The sequence below is a fragment of the Cyanistes caeruleus genome, chromosome 2 (assembly GCF_971803275.1).
Source record: "Cyanistes caeruleus chromosome 2, bCyaCae1.hap1.1, whole genome shotgun sequence".
In the NCBI taxonomy this organism is placed as follows: Eukaryota; Metazoa; Chordata; class Aves; order Passeriformes; family Paridae; genus Cyanistes; species Cyanistes caeruleus.
In genome coordinates, this window is record NC_141702.1 from 113,567,864 (window position 1) to 113,593,450 (window position 25,587).

Genomic DNA, 25,587 nt, shown 5'->3' on the forward strand with positions numbered 1-25,587 from the left:
CATTATAAAATGAAATGTACTTTCTACCATGGGAACACAGGAGCTAAAAAGTACCCAAAAGGTATGGGTGGGAAGTAGAGATGAAAAAGGAAATGGGGTTTAATGTGGTGGATCAAAGTGCTCCAAACAGCAGAGGAAAAAATCTGCTACAGCATTTCTTTGGGACCGCAGCTGCTTATGAGCTGCAGTGCAAAACCATCACAGTCTCAACTCCTGAGCATCCTCCTGCCAATGCAGCTCAGCCCCTGCACTGCTGCTGCCTTTGCAGAGCTGACCTTGGAGCCAATGGCTTCGAACCATGTAAATAATGCCATGCAAATTAAAAAAAAAAGCTCCTCCCAGCCTGTGGCTTGGATCTTGTATGTGCCAGATTTCCAGAGAGTTAACATAAAGCACTTTACTCTTTATCTCCTGCTATCAACTCTTTTGGAGTATCTTTATCTTCTCTGTGTCCAGTTTGTGCAGGATACACATTTTTTTTATCAGTCTAAAAAGCAGAGAAGTAGGAAGTCATCCTAGTGAGAGCAGCATTTTACCTCCCATGTACCCTCAGATAAGTAATGATGATAGGACCTGCTAGTTTGTAACAGCTCTTTATTTTACTGATATTATAAAACATCATCACAGGGCTCACCTGTTTTGCATCATGAACTTCATTTTCCCTTTTATTATAAATACTGACAAATTAACTTTATTTTCCATCAGCAATACCATAAAAACTCAGTCTAACTGGACATATTTTTCAGTGATCCCTTGAAGTGAAAATCCCCAAGGATTTGAAGTAGATCTCTGTATTGTATATAAATGTAGTTTTATAGATATAATTATATCAAAATTCACTATTTCTGTATATTACTCATTATTGTGATTTTTCAATTACTAAATTATGCCAGCATTATGAAAATATGGACAGCCACCTAGTTATTTTGCTGCTTTATAAGATATTTAATAATTGAACAGACAACTGCAGAATTACATGAATGCAATGGAAAGTCATGTACATGCTCATTTAAGAATTCCACATGGACTTTTCTTATTCCAAAACTTTTCCACATTTTTAGAAGTCCAGTAAAAACTTTCAGTAACCTCTTTCTTTGATCACATACACACAGAAAGTTATGATGTATGTGTATTATACCTTACGTACCATATGTAATTCTAGACATATTTATATGCAAATATACGTAATGTACTCTGAATATATATATATATATTGTATGTTATATATATAAAATTATATATATAAATTATATATATAATTTATATATATATATAATTATATATATATATATATATATACACACACAGAGAATGATACCACAGGTGTGTATTTAGTCATACAGGTGTATGCATAAATATATATATGGTAAATTTTTTTGATGGGATTGCTGCACACAGTGAGAAACCTGTGAGTAGTGTGAGGCTGCTTGGCTTGGGTTTAGAGTGTAATTTGCATCGATTTTGTGCAGGTTGAGCTGTTTGTTTTTCATTTGGAAAAGGAAAGAACAGGCCTCTCATGGAAAAATAAAAGATGGATAGTCTCTTGAATTAACATTATTCTTATACATTCTTAAGTGAAACATGTCCACCACAGAGCCTTTGGGTTATGTTTTTAATTTGTTAGATAAACATTCATTTACTGATTGTGTTTCTACTACTATGCACCGGATCAACCAGAACAACTCTTATTAAAACATCTTAGATTAATACTCTGCATATTAAAAATACATAATAAAATTCTGAAACTAGTCACTGCTAAAATGTAGATCTTGGATCCTGCAAAGATCTGAAATACCTGCTTAAAGTTCCCATTTGAGTAGGTCCACTGATGGGCTTTAGTGCAAGTGCCTAAATATTCGCAGAATCAAGACCCTATATTTCTCCAAGGTTAAATTTGGGATCTCACACCTGAGAACATGTAGTGGTTGCTCCCATCAGTAATTCCCACCTGGGAGAATGTTATGTTTTGCAGCAATAGCCAGAGCAGACTCTGAGGGTGAGAGAGATGGACTTTAACTCACGTCCAAAAAGACAAGGTGGGACCGACTTTAAACAGCAAAGAACAATGACTGCCAAGAAATCTTCCCAAATATACTACATTTTATTTTTCAAGAAGGCCAACTTTGCATTACACTTTAATAACTTCAGCATATTTTTCTCCTTAAATATATTTGTATAACATAATACCAGCAAATATATAGCTTTAAAAAAAGAAATAAATTAAAAATTGCTTTGGGACCAAACCTGCGTGCTTCAAATTTCCCCCACAGCACTTTACTGGCAGCTGGGTTTTGAACCCCAGAAAACAGGTGTCTGTGGTTGGTAATGCTGACACAGCCTCATTTTACAGTGCTGGAGAATATCTCAGTAGAGAGACCAGCAGATGCACACAAGCTGCCAGAAATCCTCATCCCTATGTGCTTGTTCTGTTCTAAGATGGTAAATTGATTTAAATTGTCAAAATTACAAACCAAAGAAAAAAAACACCCAACAACAAAACCCCCCCCCAAAACACACAGGAAAAGAACCCCCAAAACAACCAAACTAAGAAAACTCCAGTAAAACTGGGACTTGTGCTTCTAGAAGGCCCTGACCTGGTTTGCAAATCACTTCTCCCTGCCACCCAGCTTTGGCATCACTTTGCCTTCCTTATTGCATATCTGCTGATCCATCCTGTAGCTGAAGTATGTCGTGTAACTGTAGCATGAAATAAAACTCCCAAAATAATTCCATTTCTGCAAATTGGATTAGTGAATTTCCCTTATCTCTGGATTATTTCTTTTTGTGGGGTCTAGTGCTACTTTGGTTGAACCCAATGGAGAAAGTCCCACTGAAGTCAATGATGCAGAAGGAGCATGTTCAAAGACCTCTCCAGACAACCTCTCGGTGATTCCCTCTCTCACAGTCATTTTTTTAAAATGTGCTCATTATCACCAACTTCCAGTGTTAAAATTCACTCTTCTTTTAATACAAACATTTTCCACAGAAATATGAAGGGAAAAGCCATTAACTTCTTTGCAGGTTATTTTACCTATTTGTCTGACACCAAAGAAAAAAATCATCATTTACAGTCACAAACTGTACATAGTATTTGGTAGGAGTATATTTTGTGGTTTAGAGATTAAAAAATGGACTGCTTCAGTGGCAATTAAAATAATTATAGACAAGATATAAGACTTTAAAATCAAGAAAGGGTGATAATTTGTCTACAATCATTGTAATACGTCTAACACAGAGGTTTGGATAGTAGAACGGTGAGTAGAGGGGTCTGGGGAAGGAAAGACACCGTCATGCAACACAGCACTAGTTCTTGCTCAGTATACTCTTCAGGCTTCTCTCCACTGCTTCATCCAACTCTTCTTCCAGCTCTTCCTTCTTGGACATGGCCAGTTTGGACTGATAATCTTTTACGATTTGGTCTATATACGGTGCACTCTGAGTCCCGTGCAGCATCAGTGTCCACTCCTTCAGCACACCCCGCTGGGGCTGGCTGCCAACAAAGCCAATCTCCAGAGCCCAGGTGCCTCGGGGGTCTTCTCCCCAAGTGTGAGTCGTCATGAAAGGCCATTTGTCAAAACCCACCTTGGAGTCATCATCCCTGGGGCGCCGGCTCAGCAAAATGGACTTTGTTCCCATTGGTGAGGTCATGTTGATGTTGAGGTCTCCCCGCCGAGTAGAATTCACAGTTATGACTGCCTGGACGTGCTCAAGGTACCGGACAAAGTTCTCCTTCCCCTCACACGCATCAGTTGTCAGTGTGAGGAACAGTTTGCCACTTGCTGGTATCTTTCTGTGGGTCAGAAGACAATTAAGTAATTAAAACAGTACGATATGGCTTATGCTAAAACTACTGGGTTCTAGTGCCTCGCAGAAAAACACTGTATTATTTTTCTTATTAATACATGAAGAAGTAAGGAAATAATAGTTGCAAACTTAGCCAGAAAGTGAATGTTCTCCTTTTAGAAAATGATACCAAAACTTTAATTTGAAAATAATTATGAAATATACACCTACACAAAGAGAGAAGTAATACAATTTTAGAAGCACATACTGCTCTTTAAGGACTAACATTAATCGTTGTCTTTACTTTACTTTACTCCTATATTTACCTATATTGGGTAATATATGCATAATAATATGCATGCTCAGTAAAAGAACCATGAGCAGTCAGCTTCCTCAAATGACAGCAGCAAATGGCTCTCTACTGTTGGAAGAACCAATTGCACAGAATTTCAGTGCAGTCACATTAAAGCCTATCTCCTTGTTCTGCTTTGGAAGCCGCCACAAATGTGGGACCTTAGAGTCGGCTCATTTGAAAAATATTTTTCCATGAAGATTTCCATCCTCAAACAGCTCCTGTACATGAGCACACACACCAAGGAAAGAAGTTGCACGTGTTTATTAAGTTGCCAAAGTGCTGTCTGGCCTGGGAGCTGAGGCTGTAAAGTGCCTTCTAAACCCATTGGGGTCAGGATGCAACTTCAATTACCCACTGCCTCAGAAACTGGCTGGCAAAATACATGAGAGAGTGTAAAAAATGCTCTACATCTTCACCATCAGTGTTCTGCAAGCAGTGTGACATTTTCCTCTGTCTAAAAGAAATAATAGAAAGGCAAGAATTACAGCAATCATTAAAAAAGGGACCAAGTCTCAAAAGACTCCAGCCACCTTGTAATTATCTTGTCTTCTAGTGGCTTCTTCCTGACCTCAGCTGTGCAGTCAAATTGAGTCTTTTGAAGGGCATTGACTACACTGTGGTAATGAATACCTTCTTTTCAAAAGAAATCAGTACCAGCTTTTTCTGCCTGCTAATGAAATACTGTGTTCTTTAGAGACCAGTGAAAGCATTTCACTCAAGCCTAGCTTCCAGGAATTCTTTTTTTTTCTTGAGATGAGCTCCAGATATTACACTTGGTACATCACTAAGTGGCTCAGGCCAGTCTCTGTCCCCTTTCATAGAGTATTACCTCCTTGGAAGTACTTGCAGAGCAAAACGTCGTTCAGATCCAGATCCTCAAGGCATTTGAACACTTTCCTTAAACTGAAAAAAACTGTGCTTTTTCACAATAACATAAATATTGTATAGCTAAAATATTTGAGCATTTAATATAACACCCTTGAGATACTCAATGTGCTGAAGCACGAGAAAAATGCACTACATGCAGACAGAGGTGAAGGATTGTAATTTCACAGTTGCCACGTGCTTGCAGTTTCTCTGCATGGGAAACCTCAATCTCAACTCAATCTGAACTCATGTTGTCTCACAGCCTTTTCACACAGTGGACAAAGCTTTGTCAAACACTACTTCATTCCCAGAGATGTGATAAGTGTTTTATCTCCTCCAATTAATGAGGAGGGACATCATAGTGTGAGTCTTTTCTTCCTGTCAAGGCTAAAGCCCAAAAAAACAAGAGCAATGTGTTCCCACTACTTCTGCCCTGCAGAAGTTCTCTCAGCTCTCTAAAAACATGAGAAAAGGCTTCCTCTATTTCCCCCTTTCCTATTAATTAGGATCTAATAGTCTCTGCTCCACTGGATTAATGATTGTAGTACAGGTGAATTTTCCTAAAGAAACAAAAAGAACCAGGAGTGGTGGAAAAAAACCTGACACAAAGGAGCAGAAGAGAAAACGGATTTTCCACAGCCTTACCATGTGCCACTGCCCATGTGTGGCATAGTGTGTGTGTGTGTGTATATATAGTATATATATAGTATATCCATGGCATAGATGTCCTGTGGGAGATTATATTTACTATATCCACTTTTGCATGTGTAGTACCTAGTGAGAGATGAGCAGGGGGAGCTCCTGTGTGCTCCTGTTCCTCAGCTAATGTACAACAATGTCTTAAAACTTTGTATTTCCCTAAACCAGCCAGAACCCTTGCCAGGAAAAGTTCCTATTGCTAACAAATGGTTTTATTTTAAATACTGATTGCTTTCAGCACACGGTATATTATGTCTGTTAGTTATTTCCTGGCCTTCTGCTTAATTGACAATGCTGCTCTGAAACACACCTCCATATCAACTACTCACCTTCCTAAATCTATATTAAATGCATATTTTGTGTACACAAATATCTATACTTAAATAAAAAATATAGAGAACATATATAGAAAATGTTGCTTCAGCAAACCAAACTGAAAGAATAACCCAATTATCCACAGCAGACATGCAGGGTAGAAGTGCAGAGTTTTCAATTCCAAGGAATCTCTGGAGATGATGGGACTTAGCTAGCTTTTTTTATTTTTACAATGCAACTCAAAAAACGTACATGTTGCACTTCACAATGCTTATTATCTCCTGCCAGTGATATTTTCATTGGGGAACACAAATATTACAGCAGTGCTGTTAATATATAGCTGTGTCAGGCAATTGTCAGGGGGGCACCCTTACAGCCTACAGAAAGAAATGTTCTCTCCTTCTCTAGGATGATCCCCTTTGCAGTAAATGGAGCTGCCCTAAAATAGATGAGATTATTATCCAGTTAATTATTACTAAACTAGAGATATTTTAAAAATAACTTTGGCATTCTCATTTGGTTTTTTACCTGTGAGTATGCATAGGACAGATAAATTAAAACTCAGAGCTCAGCTGTAGGATCTTGAATCATGCAAATTCAATCTGCAAGGCTGGGGAAAAACTCACTCTTTTCCTGGCTGAGTTTTGTGCTAGGGTGGCATCCTGGTTTGTTTTCTTTTTCCAGCAAACATCCTAGTTTGTTTTCTTTTTCTACATTCCAAGTAATAATGTTGCCTTCAAAAATGGCAGTGAAATGTCAAAATTCCAATGGTATAGATATAATCTAGGTCCTTATTAGGTTAGTATTTCAATTACTTAAATTAAACTAAAGCTGTTGTTGTCAATTAGTATTAATTCATTCACTTGTTGACTCATTCACTTTAGCACATAAATGAAAATCAGAGAATAATCTGACTACCTACCCTGCAATTAGAGATTTGAAGAGCTTAAAGCAAGTGCAATTAAATGTTGTAGTGTTCAAACCATATCACCGGTACCTGCAGATGATTGTTTCAGTCTTCTGGAGATAAAATTGTCTGCTGAAGAATCTCACAGTGATATATGACCTGGCTGATACATATTTCACGTGGCAGCAGTTTAAATAATTTACAGTGTGCCAGTCTCCCAGATTTCATTTGGGGATAGGCTCTTTATTTACAGCAACTTTAGCACAAACATAGCTGTGAGTGCCCAGGAGAAATGGATGTTGTTATTAACACTACTGGCACTAGCAGTGAGGGTACAGATATGCTATAGAATGTACTGCTCCAGCAAGCCAGGAACTGAAAGATTATATCATTTCATCAAGCACTGTTGATAAAAAATGTTTTATCAACTTATTACTGGTAATGTTAGGGTTTCTTAGGAAAAAAAAACCCCTCATTAAATTTCTTTAATTATCTATGTCAACATAATTGTATGCTTGCAGTCTCCCAGGTGCCTGGGAGAAGCCAAATACCATCCACTAGACTATTCACTTACTCAGGTTCCTGTATTGACCCCCCAACACAATGGAATCTCTCAGGAACAGTCTTCCAGTCCTTTGCCATCTTAACCATTGCTCCTGCATCTAGGACACCGTAGCCAAACAAATGGTTGAACTCCAGCCCCACGCCATTCCTCCGCCACCTGTGAACCTCATCGTGGAGCTGGTTCCTCTTGGAGGTGAGCACTGTCAGATGCTGCATGTCTCTCCATGTCAGATGAGAGCTATGGAAGAGCAACATGAGAAACAAACATTACTGTGTTTCCAAGCAGATATCAAAAAAAAATAAAAAAAAATAATCTGTTTGGGTAAAGCGTTGGGTAAAATTTGCTTCTGTGAATAACACTGAAATTGTAACTACACATATATCAATAATAAAGCTTCTATAGATCTCAGTGGGAACAAGAATAGGTTTGAATTATATAGTACTTTTCCAAATATGTTCTCCAAAATTGCAAAATCATTTCTGATTAAAAAAAACTTATTTTAACCAGATATTACAGATCCAACATGCAATTTTTAAACTAATAGAATGATTAAGATATTATACCAGATCCTGAGAGAAATATAAAAAATCCAAAGATGATAAAAAAAATTTCACCTAGCTTTCCTCTTGGATCTTGCCCCTTTTTTCTTGCCTGCTCCTCCTGCTTTTCCCTTGGACCTTCCAAGATCCACCCTGAGAAGCCCTAGTCTGACAAAGCTGATGAGCTCTAGTGACCCAGCTGTTAGTAATGTCAGGATTCTGTGAATATGGATATATGGGCTGTGGGTGGCTGCAGCTTTGCAGTATAAGGTACAGGGGAGGTTTTTCACCCATGTTATATTAGCATGGATGGATGCATTCAAGTAATATTTGCCTAGCTGCAATGGCTAACTTTCATCATCTTCTCTTGTCTTCCTAGATGTACAGTGATTATGATAACAGGAGGGGCAGTTATTATTCTAAAAAGCTTTAGAACTGACATTCCAATTCTACGTAACTACAGCTATTCCAGTTGTTTTATGATGAACTCTTTCAACATCACAATATGTCTGATTCAAACCATCAGCCTAAAAGGATCAGCTTTTCAGCTTTCTGTGCCCCAAGAAATAAGCATGTGTGCATGCTGAATGTACACCAGAGTAGCCAGTTACCGTCGTTCTCCCAAGGTGACACAAGAGAGCTGAAAAGAAGATATCACTTGCATCATTCTAATTGAAATCTTTTAAGAGCTTGCTACGTATCTTAAAGCTGTACTTTCTATTTCATAGATTGGTCTGGTTTGAGAGACATGTCAGTCCTATATTGTGTATGAGCTGGCAGACATAATGCAGGCAAGAACAGGCTTCATGAGAGATCATCAGTGATTCCTGGGAAGGCTCATCCAGCATAGTTCTGCAAAATACAATTCAATACGGCCAGAAGGATACAGGAGACACTGACAGTTCCTTCCCTCTCCTGCTGCCTTCTCAGCAAAGCCTAGAAATTCTAGTGCAAGCCAGGGGTATTAAGTCTAATTCCTATTCATGATAATTTGGCAGAATAATTCCAGTGTTTTTGAGTAGCTCAAATGAAGAAGAATGATAATTATTACTGAGATATTTAGGTTCCAGTCCAGTTTAAACATCCAGTGGTCAGAAAATTCATTAAACATTTATATTTTTGTTTGCCATATTAATATTTAACATAGTGGCTGTCCCACTGAATGAATTTGATAGTAGAAGGAATGATCATCCCAAGCTAAACATTTGACATATATTTTACATGTATAAAACCTGGAAAATGAGACTTGGTCCAAGTCATGTTCTAAGCACGATAGTCATTGCTCTGCTAATGTAAACTTGGCCTCCTCTCACAAATCTCCTTTATTCTGCACTGCTGAAGGAAACTGCACATAGTACTCACTTCATGCTGTGGTTACAGCAACTGAAGCTCTGCAACTAAACAAATGTTGTCTCAGTTCATGTAAAGTAAAGAGGTGGTATAGGAAAACTTTTGCTAATCACTTGAGAAGAAGATAATGACTCCAAGATATTAAAAAGGTTCCAGTGCCAGAAATACCATAGAGATGGTAAATAGACAATGGATATTTATTCCTTTGTGTAACAGAGCAATTACACAGCACAGGAGCAAGCTACCAGCAATGGGTTAAGAAAACATTCCACACCACCACTGCCAAAAAAATATTGAGGAATTGATTGGTACTGGATGACCTAGGTGCCAAATAGAGACAATCTGAAAAAGAGTTAGACAACTTCAAGGAAGATCACTCTGCCTGTGGCTTTTAAACAGGAGAGACCCACTGCTGTCTCTACAAATCACGGATAGACAAAGCTCTTGAAAGATCATTCTTAATCCCCATTCTCTGTCCTCTTCCTAAGCATCTGTCATTGCAGGCGTTGCCATTGTCACAAGATGAACTCCTGCCTCATATTACTGTGTCGTTCTTATGTTTTTGTAGGCTGGGCATTTCACAGAGGGTAAGTGGAGAAATTAAATAATCTCCACCTCCAAACAGTGCTAGAGAGGTCTAATCCCTGGATGCAGAGGATGGGGATGACAAAGAGAGAGCCAGACAGTCAAAATAGACCTGCCATGCAACTTTAGCAAGGCTGTTGCTCCATCTGCAAGCCACCATGCATGTCACTACTGCACGGGATGGCTCTTGGGCTCGTTATTGCAGCCTCGTGCCACAGCCAGCCAGCTGAAATGATGAACACCATTAAACAAACCACAGGTCCTCTCCTCTCTAGAGCTCATGAGGAATTTCTCAACAGCATACTTAGCCTCCAGGGCCAGGGCGAACACTCCGGCTGCTTCAGGGGCAGCTGCAGACGTGCCCGAATGACGCAGGGTGCAGTTGCCATACAAATCTGTTGTAGCCTGCAATGATATTAGATGTAATTAATGAAACCAGCTATCCCATCTTTGTTGCAGCTAGAGACTTGGTAAAATACAGAATGTGGAGTTTGTGCCCTTGCTCTTTAATTGTGTTTGTGCCCATGATGGGTTTTTGTTTTTGGAAGAGTGCATCAATTTAAAACTGCAGTGAGACACATTTAGAGCATAAATTAAAGAGCAAGTCATCAGGTAGTAAACCAGGGCTATTTATTACTTAAACCCCATCACTTTCTTATAAAAACAGTTTAACCAAAAGCCTTAAATTCCTTTCTGATTATCAGAAATATTTGAAACTAGAATTGTTAACACTATTAAGCTTTTTAACATTTGTCCAACTCTGAGACCAGCAGCAGCACCAGGCTGCTGTCTTCTGTGCAGATTAGTCACTAGCAGAGACCAGAAGAAAAACCTTTGAAATGCATTTTATGGCAATAATTACAAAGATGCCACAGATCATTTTAGCTGGTACCATCACAGAGTTGATATGAAGAGAGAAGCAAGAAAGTGTTCTGTCTGCTACTGCATGTGGGCATTTCGGATTGCACAATATGTCTTGAGGGGTTTGAGACAGAGCCATGGAAAATGTACAATAACTTTTGGCAGAAAACTAACCTTGAGTCAGTACACCTGCATTTTCCACTCTGTAAACTGAATTAAGTCCTGGCTAGTCTGGAGGGGCTGTAGATCTGAAGAGCAGTGATCACTACAGTGGAAGAGAATCCCAAATACAACTGAACAGAACCTGCCTGTTTTCCAGCTGTAGGTATAGCCCTGCAGCAACAGCAGGCTGTGGTGAGCTGAACCCCCATACGTCCTCTGTGGGTGACTAATTCTGCTCTGTGCTGCTTGTACAGCAGAAGTCTGCCAGTAAATATTATCTCAGACGTTAACGTAGATTTTTACAGAGACCTTTTGTCACACTGTCCTCCAGAAAGAGGGCAACTGAACTTCATAATCTGGTTTCTGATAAAGGAAAGCACCAACTTTCCTCTGAAGCTCTGAAAGATGGAAGATCATTGCTGTTCTCTGTAAAAAATCCCACATCTTCTCAGCTGACAGTTTTGGCACCATCACATACTGCAAATGAGAAAATACTCATCCCAACAAAGAACCTTCTGCTGCTCCAAAGTACACAGAGCTGCAATAGGTCATGCAGATAGACATACATCATGCACAAAGACAGCAACAACAGCACAACTGTATCAGGACTCACCACGCCAGCCTCTGGATTTCTCTTCCTGCCGTTACTAAAGGTGGAGGCTAAGGTTGAAGAGCAGCTTTCATCATACAGAGCTGTCCGTCCATCGTTTATGGCAGAATTGATGGAGATTGTCCACATGCTGGATGCATAGCCATCACAGTTACAGTCATCATAGCTGCCTCCATCTCCAGAGGCCCAGACATAGATGCTGCCTTTTCCACCCCGGCCCTGTGAGAGGGGAAAATCGACCCTCTGGAGTTAAACAGCAAATAGGAGATAGCAGCAACTTAAAACTTCTGAAGTGCTCAGGCCTGAACAACAGGCCCAAGCCAAAGCTGGCTTAGATGAATCCTGAAAACCATGCAACAGATACTGTCTGTGTTAGCCATTTAACAGAAGAACCTTGCATACAGACTGACCAAAGCACTGTAACGTGAATCCATCTGCTATAGGAACTTTAACATAACCTTGCATAATTATCAGCAAGAAATGCTAATAAATGGATCATTTTAAGAAACCTTCCCAGCTGACATCACCAGAGGTTTCTTTACAAGAAACCCCTACCCCCACAGTGGGCTGGGCTCTGGCCTGGTCCCAGCTGGTCAGGCAGTGTGCTTTAAAAGCTGGAACCCCCATTTGCAGTGGCTTTGGAGACCTCACTTAATTAGTGAACTCACTTCTAGGACCTCCCAATTCCCTGGGAAGTTCTCCAAATCGCCACCACAACACAACCAGTGACTGCAGGTTCTGGATGATGGTGAATACTTGGGCAATTGGTGATGTGTATCTCTCAATCATGATTCTCTCTCTCCCATATAGTACTAATTAGGTGCATTATCTAATTAGTAATATATTTTTTTGCTGAAGCAAAGCGCACAGTAAGCTTATTGTTTTATTAAATGTATCATTTTGCATCTGTGTTGTCTTAGTAGTAAAATAAGACCATCTTTTACTGGTGTCTGTGTCCCTTAAATTGCCCCCATCAATTGGCAAAACAACTGCACATCTAATTGTAAAGCTGAGCATCTATAAAGGAGAAAACTGGTACAAACAAAACATACATGAACCTTCAGCTGAAATGGACACACCTATGCAGGTTATTAAATCCAGGTAACTGGCAGCCAAAGCCAGTTCTGCAACCCTGTGTACACAGTGCACTTCCATTTATCTCCTGGTTTGCTTCACACCCTGAAGGCTGCTGTGGCAGATGCTAAGACATTTTATGGATGCATTAGCATTTATGTCATGGTCTTAAGTGCCATGAAGAAAACTGTTCTTTTAAAAGGTCATCTCACAGGCTGGGTTTTTAAGATTCAGTTAGGTTCAGACAATGGCTAAAAAGCTCTACCAGCACCTTTTACTCTCAAGAAATTTCTTTTATCAAAGATATGATTGGCTCAGAGCTGTTTTTCAGACAAACCAGCTTCTACTTCTAAGGAGAAAATAAAGTCATGAGGCCATACAAATAATCTACAGAAAAACAGCCCAGCAGTTATGCTGAGATGGACAGGAGTGACTGAAGCTGAAGGGCCCCTATAAAGGCTTGCCATTAATTAAATGAAAGAAATCCATACCCTCTCCCCAGCTTCCAGAGAGGCAGGCAGTGGGAAGGCATCGACTCAGCCCCTTCTAATTCCATAATCAGAAAGAGGTAGGAGCTGCCTGAAAGAGTCAGACCTGAGAACTCCAACTCTCAAGGAGAGATCAGTGCTATGGAACTCAAAGGTCAGATCTCCAACTGATTCCAGCACAGCCACCATTTCTCTCTGTGTTTAGTTCAAGTAATCCAACATTTACTTCCAAGAGCACCTGAAGTCTGCAAGGCTGGAATTTAACACACTGTTTAGATGCACTGAGCAAAAGATTAAAACATTTCTTCTGGTCTTCTCATTGCCCAGCATGAAATGGAAGTTAATGAATATACAAACTTAGTAACCTGCAGTGGCATTTTAATAGGGAACCTTTTCAGTCAGGATTTTAAATCAAATCTGAGTTCCCAGCAGTAGCTTCTATTTTTCATTGCACCCCACTGAACAGAGCAACCTCATTATTTCAAGCACGTTAGTGAGTTGCATTATAATCCACTGAATTGCACAGCAGGATTGCTGACACTGGGATATGTAACATCTCAGGACAGAGATTTTCATAATAAAGATAATGACTATGAAAAAGCTCACTGAAATCCATCTAAGAACTTCCACAAAGACCCAGTATCACTCGAGTTTTAAGGGAGGATACTGTTGCAAAAATACATACTTTTAAGAACAAAATCATGGTAACAATTTACTTAAAAAAAAAAAAAAATCACCAGAACAAGAACAGTTTTTTTCTTTGATTTTTTCCATATCCCATCTTGTTCTTTGACTGCCATTAGTTTACAGGGCCCAAAGCTGGTCTTTGGACTGCCTTCAAATCCCAGTCTTGCCACCACCATGCCCACCTAAACCACCACACCACTTTGCAACCCTCTACCTGCTCTGGACAGCCTCTGTCCCAAAAAAGCAGGTGGCTGTCCAACACAGAAAGCAGGTGGCTGCTGCTGGAAGGAAGAGGATGCTTGTCATGTATGGAGCCATTCTTAAACAATCTCCCTTCTTGTCATTTGAAAGGGGGAGGAAACACTTCAATTTCACGTGAGAAATTCGGTGAAGTGCTAGCAGAAAGTTAACCTTTGCAGTGGCCAGCACAGAGGAAAAGACTCAGCCCTGCTCAGCAGGACTGCTCTGTGCTGCCAAGTGTTTTACCCCACAGATTTGTGGGATTTGTGGCAGAATGGTAGAAAATGCATGTAACAGATTGTTGGTGTGAAGCAAGGGGAATTCACAGAGGAACTGAAACTCTGGGATGGTTTTTATGCCTGCAATTACTGTTACTTGAGAATGGCCTCAGGATATCGCTTTCATGGGAGTCGCATTACAAGTGGGTCTTAGTGTTAAAACCTGTAATTAATCTCTTAATACTCCAATTTCAATTGCCTTTCCTTCCTAGCCAGGACTGGAAAGACGAGCAAACGCTGCTGGAATAAACTGACAGCAGCCCAACTGTGTTATTTGCAATGATGCTGAGGACTTGTTGCTTACGTGTCCCACAGCCAGACCCCACATGGGACTGCCTGCACAGGCAAACTGCTTAGTGGCTGTTCTCAGGCATCATGTCAGGAAGAAATACACAGCTCCAGGAGAAGTGCATTTTCAATTCTCTGGATGGCATAGAAACCGATCATTAAATTTAAAAATAATTAATAAAATAATAATAAAATAATTTTTAATAATAAAACTGATCTAGTCCTGATCTAGTGGGTGGCATCCCTGCTCATGGCACAGCAGGGGGTTAGAGCTAGATGGCCTTTAAGGTCCCTTCCTACTCAAGCCACTCCATAATTCTATGATAAACCAGAAAAAAAATCCAGCTGGGTTAACTAAACATGATATTGAAAGCGATCTGAAAGCTCCAATTTGCATCTCAATCTTATGTAAACCTAAAAAATGTGACTAGTGGGACTCAGGCTGCTGTACATTTGGAACAAAATCGGGATTGAAGCAGGTAGCAGTAACATACACTATAACCACCAGAGGGAGCGTGAAGGAAGAGTCAGGAAGAAGACAGCACCAGCAAGATTGTAAAATACATTTTAAAGTGTATCTTTCCTCCAGAATCCTGTAGAAACCTGCTCATTTCCTCCAAAAATTATGCACAGGCTGGCATTCCCCCTTCTGAGCCATCTGAAGATATATCTCACTTGGAGCTGAAAATGGATCTTGGTGCATTTAGTACCAGCCCAAGAGAGGTCCAGTTCTCAATTCAAGTCAAACCAGAATTAAATTTTGGGCAAGGCTATATGTTTAGTAATGCACAGACAGTTCCTGTGAAGCTCCCTTTGAGAAAACAGCAGGTTTTCTATTCCCACTGTCCTCAGTGGGAAGCTGCACTACGAGGAAAAAATCCCTGAGAAATATTCTTACCCCTTTTCTCATCTTCCACAAGTGCACAGTCCCAGAGAGATGTCTTTACTGAACTACCATGCAGAAGTGAGCTGGCAGAAGACTTCAGCCTTTCTCACTTTATGTAACTTCAGGCATATCTGAAACTATGCTTTTCCCCCTTGTTTTCTTCATTCATCATGCCTGCTGGGCTAGTACCTGAGTGTTTCCTGAAGCTTTGAATGGAACACACCTTCCAGAGAAAAATGTGTATATTTGACAAATAAATCTCCTCCAGCTTCCCTGACCTTTCTCATCAAGACTGGCAAGCTCCCATGAGCAACAGTCCAGCCTCTAACTCAGCATGGCCCCTGCAATGGCTCCTCCAGTTTTCCCACTGCCACCCAGCCTGATGAGGGATGGAAGGAACCTAACAGTCTTCAGAGCATGTTTTTCATATGGACTAATGCTTCAGCTGTAGATCAGGAATAACAGATTCCAACCAATACAAATTAAAAACAAAGATCAGGCTCCTGCCCTGAAAAGCAAAGTAACACGGAAGGACAGAATCAGTGATGCCTTTTCCTGGTCTTAAAAAATTAAGACCCACAGTTACGAGATAAGGGGTTTTACCTCAGCATTTAAAAAAGGATCCTTATTAAAATACTGAGGTAAAAACCCCCTTATCCCTTAACCATGTCTGGCTCTCAATTTTTAAGACCAGGAAAAGGCATCATCAGGACACAAGGAGGCAGGTAGGAGTGGGGTAAGAAGAAAAGAAAGCAGCACCTGACTGTGAGGAGGTATTTTTTTAGGTGCAGTGAAAAGGTAATTCAGGATAAGGATAGCTAAATGGTCTGCTGATGTTTGTGGACTGTTTCATTCCTATGGAAGCAAATGCAGATGGGGAACATTTGAAAGAAAATGTGAAAAAATTATAGAACTGAAAATTTCTTTATGGAACAAATTCAAAGCACAAATTGTTGTATAAGCATCTTTCTTTCTGCTTGACATATGATAGCTGTTTTGTAATTCTTTCTCCTAGGAAAACAGAAGTGTTTCAGCACTTTCTATATAATTTAATAGCAATTTGTGTGCCTGCTATGTCAAGAGATAAACTGGTTTTCCAGGAAAAGCAAGAAAACTCTACAGTTTCTTCTCATCTTTTTTCAGGGGTCCTACTGAGTTATGAGCAGGACACAGTTTCTGTCCTCTATTAATTTTGACTACATTTTCCTCTGAAAAGAGGATTCCTTTCTCTTCATGACTGAATTATTTGAAAATCCTCACGCATTTTGTAATTAAAACCTACATCCTTCAGTAATGATTGCTAATTATTGCAGAAAGTATAGTTTGCAGCCTAGGCAGGTAAAATGAAATCACAGTTGTACTCCCTGGCTGGGACACACCAAGGGAAGGACAGTCTGGAAGTGCTGTGGGACCATTTTTCTACTGTTGTGAGCTGGTGGGGAATATCAGACTGGGCTCCCAAGACCTCCCTCCAGATTACACAGAGATCTTATTCTGCCCTGGTCTCCCCAACCTTCCAGTTCACCAGCAATCTGGCTATGCAGTATAAGCCAGCTGGAGGCAGCGAGTCCTTGGCATCCCTGAACTGCTGCCCATCTTTTGTACTGCCAGGATTTTCTGGAGCCTGCCTGCAGGTTCCTGCATCCCTGACATCCCTCACTCCCCTGGCTCCTCCAGCTGCCACGACGATTTGCCTAGAGCAATCTGGTAGCCTGTGACTTCTTGGATCCCTCTGCTCCTTTCCTATACTGATGACTTGGGCACTGTTAAAAACTTAAAGCAAAATCTAGACAGAAACACATTTCTGACAGCCAGCCAAGCAATCTTGATTTAACCTGAGAGATACCCCAGAGAAAGCTTAAGTAGGAAACATATTTTGGATTGCCAAAATTTGCCACCCCACAGGTTCAGGGGGACAGCTGCCTTGTGTGAGCTGAATGCCTTTGCACTTCTCCTACACCCAGATCCTTCCAAAAGCCTGGAGATGCTGAACTGTAACCCTGGCAAAGCCCAGCACAGCCACAAGCCATGCAGTTCAGCTCAGCAGAAACAGCAGTGGGGTTATCCTCTCAAGTTCACCACCGATGAAGGCCCTGTCCCTTCCCTGCTGGTCTGTCTAACCTTGCTGTATCCCACAGTGGAAGAGGAAAGGCTGTGTTGGCAGGAGCAAGAAATTAGTTCAACTCTTGGCTACTGTGCAGAGGACAAAACTGTCACTTGGAACCACATTTGAGCCATGCTCCTCCTGTTTGTGTCCCTTTCATATTTTCCTGTCTTAAATAACTGTCTGTCCAGTTTGTCCTAGCAGACTTCTGAAATTATTTGGGTCAAGGAACAACCACCAAACTCCAAGACTGCTGCATATGAGACTCTCAAAAAACCTAAGCTGTGTAATTTGTAAATCCTAATACAAGGCTTTCTGTAGCTTATTTTAGAATCGATCACAGAAGAGTACTGAACTCACATCCACCAACCCACAATTAGTTGCATAATTGTTAATACCTCCTTTGGCTAAAAATAATGTTTGAGCCATTTTCTACATCTAAACTGCTACTGAAATTGGATGGACTTCTCTTAGCCAAAAGAAATGGATGCAAAATTATACTTTTGGTGAAGAGAGGCAGGTTTCAGTGAGAGTTCAGTTTAGCAGGGCAGTGATGAGGGAACTTTGAAAATGCTGAGGGAAAATCTTTTAATTAGCCATTTCTTTTTTGCTGGATGCTGGGCTGTGTACTACAAGTGATAATATAACAATTCTACAGGCTTAATTCTAGTATCAATAATATTTGCAAAAAAATCAATCTCACCCTCTTCTCATTATCTCTGAGCTAGATTATCACTGAGAAAGACTCTAAACACCCAATTTACTCTTTACCAGTGACAATGCTGGTTTCCCTTCCCAGCATTCCCAAGCGATGTGATGAACTCTGGCCTCAAAGATTCACCTGTGTCCCTGGAAGCACTGTGCAAAGGCTCCCAGCTTGCAGCATCAGCCTTGCTGGGAAGCTAAACTGTGTATCTGCTGAGCTGTGGCACAGAGATTAGGCAAAAAAATACTCCTGGGGGCAGAGTGAGACAACAAAATCAGCGTTTTCAGGCTTCATTGTTGTCTTGCCTCCTTAGAAAACATCCCCGTCAGATGACCAGAGTTCAGAATTCCAATCAGATACAACATGTGTGGGGTTTTAATAAGGTCTGATTTTATCTTAGATGATTAAGACAAGGCATGGAATTATAATGCATATTTCAGACACAATGGCAATACGATACCAAAGGATTCCCAAGTTATAAAGCAGCTTGCTGGGCTTCCTCCGAAATGGAGTAATCAGGTGGTTGCATATCATAAATTTCCCTGTCCTCCCTTAGCTGTTGAACACTAAAATGATATTAGAGGTATCTAGCTGTATATACTTTTGCTAACATGATATTTTCAAAGAACAGTAACACAATTTCTGTGCACTTGGAAAGAGGCAAACAAGAAACATTTCCTCTTGTTTTTTACATTGTCCTTTCTTCCTTCATTGGTGAGCCCAATTACAAAGCCCTGGTGTGACTACAAATTCTTAATACTGCTCTCCTGGTAATTTGTACTTGGGCATTGTTTTCTTAGGTAGAATTGTATTAGGGAAGTAATAATGTTTTCAGCAGCACAAGCACAAATGCTCATATCTAATATATATTCTGGCTGAGACGGTGAAGTCTCAAGGAATTAATTCAGTCCATGAGCAACCCCTCACAACCTCCTAATATAAAAGCTCATATCATAAAAATGCAATAGATAGGAGACCAGTTTATTTGATTACTTCTTCTTGTTGCCTTAAATTCCAACAACTGAAGCTGGAAAGAACTGGACTAACAAAATGACAAATAAGAAATGTTTACTGGACACTACACTAAAGACAGGATCTACCATAAAATATAAGTGGAATTAGTTCTTGACCTAAGTTGCCTTTTCCTGTTTAAGATGACGGCTGATACAATTCTGGATACAAGATACTAGAGGACAAAAAGTCTCTATTTAACAGAGATGTGTTTTTACAAGATTTCCACCTATCATCTCTACCTCCCTCTCCAAGCCTTCCAGCCCCCAAAGAGGGTAAGCACAGCTCAGACAAGGGATGCATAAATCACACAGCATTGCTTTGTCCAGTCATACTATATGTACAAAGAATGCAAGCCCTCCTCATTAGGCAAGTACTGTATACATACAAGTTCCAGCCTAATCCTTAAAAACCAGAAGTTTTTTAAAGTCCTTTCCAATCACATCTCAAATATGTCTTTTCTAGCAGCTGAAAGCTGCATTAGGTTAAGTTTTCACTTGTGCTGGTAATTGCCAAATACTTGTGGACCTTTGTGTGTATGAAATTCGTTTCAATCTCCATTCCCAAATTTTTCCTAATTGAACTGTGAGCTCATTTACCTTTGCAGTGCAACCACCACTACTCAGTGACCCAGTCACACTGCTGACTACTGTCCCTGAACTAAAGCCATGAGATAACACAGTGAAGCCAGATCACATTTAAAAAGAAAAGAGTGGGATTGTGTCCTAGTAACCAAAAGCAGCTTGAGTACCCTTCCCAATAACTTCTGATTACGAGGGTTATGCTGACACCCAGTTCAGGCACACACCATCCCTTTTGTGCCCAGCCTTAGATATGCTGCTATAAAGGAGCCCATAAAGGAGATGCCAGTGTGATGGCAGATTGTGTTGCCCTTAATTATGTTGTTTAGTGCTGCTTCTATTCGAGCTATTTACCTTCCAAGTGAACAGCACACCAAAATGAAGGTGTGATTAAGACAAAGGCAAGAATGCATTTAACATATTCCAAGAAGGGGTAATGGAAGAGGAAAGGTAGGAAAATAGATCAGAGAAGAGCTTGGGTCAGAAGGGACCTTCCAAAGGCCAACTCCACTCTGCACTGAGCAGGGACATCTTCAGCTAGAAGAATATCTATCAGAAATAGAGGACATGTTGGCCTTAGCCCACCTTGTTATAGCTAGGTGGCTTCAAGACATAAAAACAGACATATAAACATGAAGTTTCACAGTTTCTGCAGTTTTTATCATACTGTCATTATCAGGTGGCTAGTTACCCCCACATCTCAGCAGCTCTGGAAGGAGGAATTCTAAAGTATATGAGAGTGAAATGGAGATTGTGGGAAGGATGAAACACGTGGCAGTGAGTTCCTCTTTGAGCTGGGGCTCCCAAGTGTGGTGGCAGCAAGGCAAATGTTACCTGTGTTTGTCAACTCAATTAAATGCATATTCTGTGTAAGAATTCTGTATCACTCCTACTTACTGGTTTTTATTTTATTACATTAGAAGCAAGGATATTAATCTTGCTCCATGCAAGAGCTCTTATATTGCCTTCTAGGACATTTGGAAGTATTGCTTTTAGTTTAAGAACACATTTTTATTCTCAGCATGTTGTTTCCACCCTGCCAATATTTCAGCTTCATCATTAATTCATGAACCATAACTCTGGTGAGAATCAGCTCTAGGCTGATAAAAAGAATTCCTACATTTCTTTGTCTCTCAGTTTACAGAAGACGCTTTTTAATAAGACAGGAGGGTTATACTGAAAAGTAATCATAAACTAGATTTACACTTTTACAGTCAATAGGGAATGTGATGCATACATTATAGACCTAAAATAGGTAAAAGGGTATCATATCAAAGGCTTGTTAGTCTTCCTTTACATGCAGCCAACTCTTTAGTGGGTTTTTCAGAGCGCCATGGAGAATACCCAGCATCCACTGATAGCCTGAATATATCTCTAGAAAATCTGTCTCTCCAAAAAAAACAGATCAGAACAAACTATACCCCAAAAAATCATAATATCAGGAAACGTAATGAGCAAAAGAAGGGTAGATAAAGCCGTGATCACAACACAAAGGGAGTTATTTGGGGAGGAACTGTCTCATCTTCTGTCCACACATTGCCAGGAGATAGCTGGCATACTGCCACTGCAAGATTAAGTGTAATTGCCCTGGGACAAAAATTTTTTTTTTTAGGTAGAATCCAGTACCATTCCTCCTAATTCTGCAATGGCTGACATAACTGGTTTAATAATGCAGGCTCTCCTGTTAATTCTGTGTCTCCTGATAAGAAACACCTATTTTTCCTGATGAGAGCAACCCCTGCCAGAGCACAGCTCACTGTCACTGTTCTCTCTCTTTCCTGAGCCTTCAACCCAAGTGATCTCAGGGCCCTTTCTGATCTTAATACTGCAAATTATTTCTTGAAGAGAATCACAAACACTCCTGAGGGAACAGTATTAAAAAGGTAATATGCCCAGCACTCTCCAACCAAGCAATAAAACAGAAAAGAAAAATCTCTACTCCAATGTTTAACATTCAAAGAGGAGGTTAATTCCAGTGTAACTCCACAAATTAAAGCATAGGGCAATAAGACAGCAATTTGATTCAAAGGTATTTTACATACCAAATTGCAAAAAGTCCCCATGATTATGATTTAAAATCTGCTTCTCTTGAAGGGTAAAATAACTCTAGTTCAGTTATCATTCCTCCACCTTTTTTTCCAACTTTTAGACAAGTTCTCCATTGGAGGAGGGCAACACAAAAATTACATGGAAAATTTTCTGTGTTCAGAGTTTGTATCTGCTACAACCAACACTAGTGGAAGATAGATCAGACAGTTGTAACACATGAAGGTATTGCTAAAACTGTCACACACCTAGGAAACATTCTCCTCAAGACCAAAGTGTTTAATGGGATCTTTATGGAAACACTAAATAAATGAAAATCTCATGAAGAAACACAGCCTGTGCAAGGTGACTTCAGAGGGGGTCTGATCTCATCAGAGGTTTGTACAGTTTATACTACAAAACTGAGCAGACTCAGAAGGAATTTGTGACAAATCTTCCAGTGTTATTGCAGTACATTGCCAATTTTATGGGTGGAAGCATGAAGATGACTATAATCCCTCTGTTACAGGCAAAACATCTGAGGCTCAGCATTTGAGAAAGCTTTAGATGCTTCACTACTTGTCACAGCGGTAGATTTAATTATCATGTCACAAAACATGGTAAACTGAATGTTCTGCTTACAGTGAGCCGGTGATGAAGAGTGGGAGAATTTGGCACAAGTAAAAGGAGGAAATAATTTGGAAGGAAAGGTAAGGAATTGTGGAGCTCCCACATAAAACCATCCCAGATGTTCTGGGTAATTTCAGATCTCGTCAGTACAGAAACCCATCTATAATCAGCCAAGGGGAGGAGGCTCATTCCCTACAGCACCAGGAGGCAGCCATGGCTGTCTTGGCTGGGTAACACTGAAGAGGTGGACACGAAGCCATGCAAGTTGGTTTGTTTGGGCTAATTTATTTTGTTTTTGAGTTGCAGCACACACATTTCCCCCAACTGTCTTATAGTGTACAGGTTAAACAGATCACAGGATGCTATTCAGTGTCTTTTACAAAGATCACAGACTGTTCCTAGAAGGAGCTGGAATCATGAGAACAAACAAGGAGGCTCCTGGATGATATTAGCTCATGGACAGCTGAACTGTTGCAGCTCAATCACAGCTATAATAATGACCATACCTGAGTGACCTGGGAGACACTCCATATCCAAAACAGTAATTAAACTGATAACACACCAAAACAGATACTGCAGTGTCAGTAGCTCAGCTGGCATGTTTCAACCTGGGGAACATTTACAGGTTCAGGCTCCTCCATTTTGACTGCATTGGCCTATGAAAAGCAGCTATAAGGTGACTAGAGATAAACACAGTATGCTGAGACTATACAATAAAATCAACACCAAAACATTGCAGAGAACCTTGAAATCAAAGAACCTTGAAATATACTGAAAGTTGGATAATTTGTGCAACTGCATCGTGTTCCCAGGTCACTGGTTTCAGCATGCACACACCATTCTGCCCCAGAACCCAGATATTAAAACTGTTACCTTATTCACACCATCTGCCATTGCTTGCAGAGTTAACTCTCTAGGTCCATCCACAGTCTTCCCATTATCAGTTGGTCCCCAGCTGGCACTATATATATCTATGACTTGAGGCATATGACTGATGGAGGAAGCCTCGATGATGTCTGTCATAAACGGCTGGTCGAGCATTCGAATACCTGTAGTTTTAATCAACATAAGCATGAAACATGCATTACCCAGCACAAAATGTAATCTCAGCACCTGCAGAAGGCCCCCAGTTACAGGTATTTTAAGTAACTGGCAGTTTCACCCATTCAGTAACTCTGTACTTGACATTCCCATTTCACCAGGGTGTGCTTACCCAGCGGTAATAGCAGCAAACCCAGCCACCAAGGCAGCATGGCCCAGAAAGACAAAGAACTTTATTGTTAGCTTCCTAATTACACTGTATTTTCCATCTACTCCTTGAGAACACTTTAAAAATACCAGAATTCAGCAATCTCAGAAGTTCAGTGTTTAAATAATATGAATGGCATTGAAAATAATATTTTTTAAGCTAGCAAAAAAGAGTAACCCCCCCCTCACCTAACTTACATTCAGTTTTGTGTTCACATTGTCATTAGTTTTTCAAGTAATTTTTCTATTTATTTTGGTGCATTTCCAGAATTTAATCAGAGGAGGGAAACAAGCTACATAGCAATTTCCTGGAAAAATATCATTCTGTCAACATGCAGACACAAGAGCAAAATATGGCCAGCATGTGGACAAAAAAACAGACTAAACCACACATCCTTAAACCCATACTGCAGTAGAAATTTAGAGTTTAAATGATGCAATCTCAGGACATGTCAATTTCATAAAAGCTCCAAGTGTTGACTCTAAGTGAGCCAGAGTGCAACAGACAGCAGTGGAAGCCCCACACATAGGACAATTTCACCCACAGACAACCTGTCACTTGGCCTCTGGATGAGACCTGAGTAACCAGGGACTCATTCCGAGCTTAATTTGTATCCCTGAGTTGAAGTTCAGCTTTTCCCAGTGGTTTAGGACACAGATGGGGCAGAAATTGGTGGCACAGTGCCAAACAGTGTGAATGGCAATAAGGATCCAGATTTAGAAGCCAGTGGCTTTACTATATTCAATAGAAAACCAGTGTGTCAAATATAAGGCTGGAAAAAAGGTGGCATAAATTTCAAATAGAAATCAGACCAAGGCTGGATGTTCTTGATGGGCTAACTCGAGCTAGAAATGATGAAGTCAAACTCAATGGGTGAGAAACTGCTTCCCATACTTATAAAATGCAGATCTGCACAGAAGCCACTGTCCTGGTTTAAAAGACAGGTGTCGGTCAAGGAAGGTGGGAACCCTCCCTGGAATGGAAAGATGACGCCCTCCCCTCCAAATTATTGTAACTTCAAATGGGGCTTCCAGGCAAAAATTATGGGAAAAGGAGTAACAGTTCTTTACTAGAACATATATGTGTCACAAGACAGACAAACACCAAGCAATACTAGAAGCTGCCCACCCGTTAAGCGATCTCCTTTTTTGTGCAGCCATGACCACAAGTGGCTGGGAGCACTGGTGGCTCAGGTGGGGCAGAGGGGCTGCAGTGACTCCCCCAGGGGAGTGATACTTGAGGGGTGCTCTGGTGTGAGCCCCGAGCCTCCCCAGGGCTTGATGGAGACCCCACCATGAGAGAGAAGGCTGGAGGTTCGTTTTCTCGGGTGCTCACACACGATGCGGTATCTTGGCGGGTTCCAGTCAAACAACCAGCGTGGACCCTCTCTCCAGAGAGAGGGAGGAGGGAGAGGGCCTGGAAGGTCTCTCCTGGAGGGGGCAGGTGCTGAAAGCTCCCAGTCAGCTGGCAGCTCCTGCAAGCAGCAGGCTCACCAATGGGCAGCAAGGAGAATTCTGCAGCAGCACCAAGCCCTCGGAGAAGCAGCAGTGGAGCACCCAAAACCATCTTCCCTCCATGGTGGGCAAGGACCACCAAAATCCCGTCCCCCCTCTCTCTGAACAATTTAAATGGCATGTCAAGGCACGTGGCTACTTCTTTTGTCTCTTGATCACTGTCCATTCACCATCTCCCTGACAATAAATGGGAGGAAATTCCCTAAGAAACCCAGCACCACAAAATTA

The 25,587-nt window shown here is 40.7% G+C and overlaps 1 protein-coding gene across 8 annotated transcripts in view; it reads right to left on the minus strand.

The window, feature by feature from the left end:
• Positions 1-2,080: 2,080 nt before the first annotated feature.
• Positions 2,081-25,587, minus strand: part of PCSK2 (proprotein convertase subtilisin/kexin type 2) — a 172,404-nt gene continuing 148,897 nt past the window's right edge. For all 8 annotated transcript variants that reach the window (XM_086879279.1, XM_086879275.1, XM_086879277.1 and 5 more), the window contains 5 exons: positions 23,470-23,645; positions 11,602-11,817; positions 10,270-10,370; positions 7,501-7,728; positions 2,081-3,790 (listed from right to left, as the gene is read on the minus strand). In XM_086879279.1, coding sequence (XP_086735405.1) covers positions 3,304-3,790; positions 7,501-7,728; positions 10,270-10,370; positions 11,602-11,817; positions 23,470-23,645 — 1,208 coding nt within the window. In that variant the 3' untranslated portion in view covers positions 2,081-3,303. The remainder of the gene's footprint in view (positions 3,791-7,500; positions 7,729-10,269; positions 10,371-11,601; positions 11,818-23,469; positions 23,646-25,587) is intronic.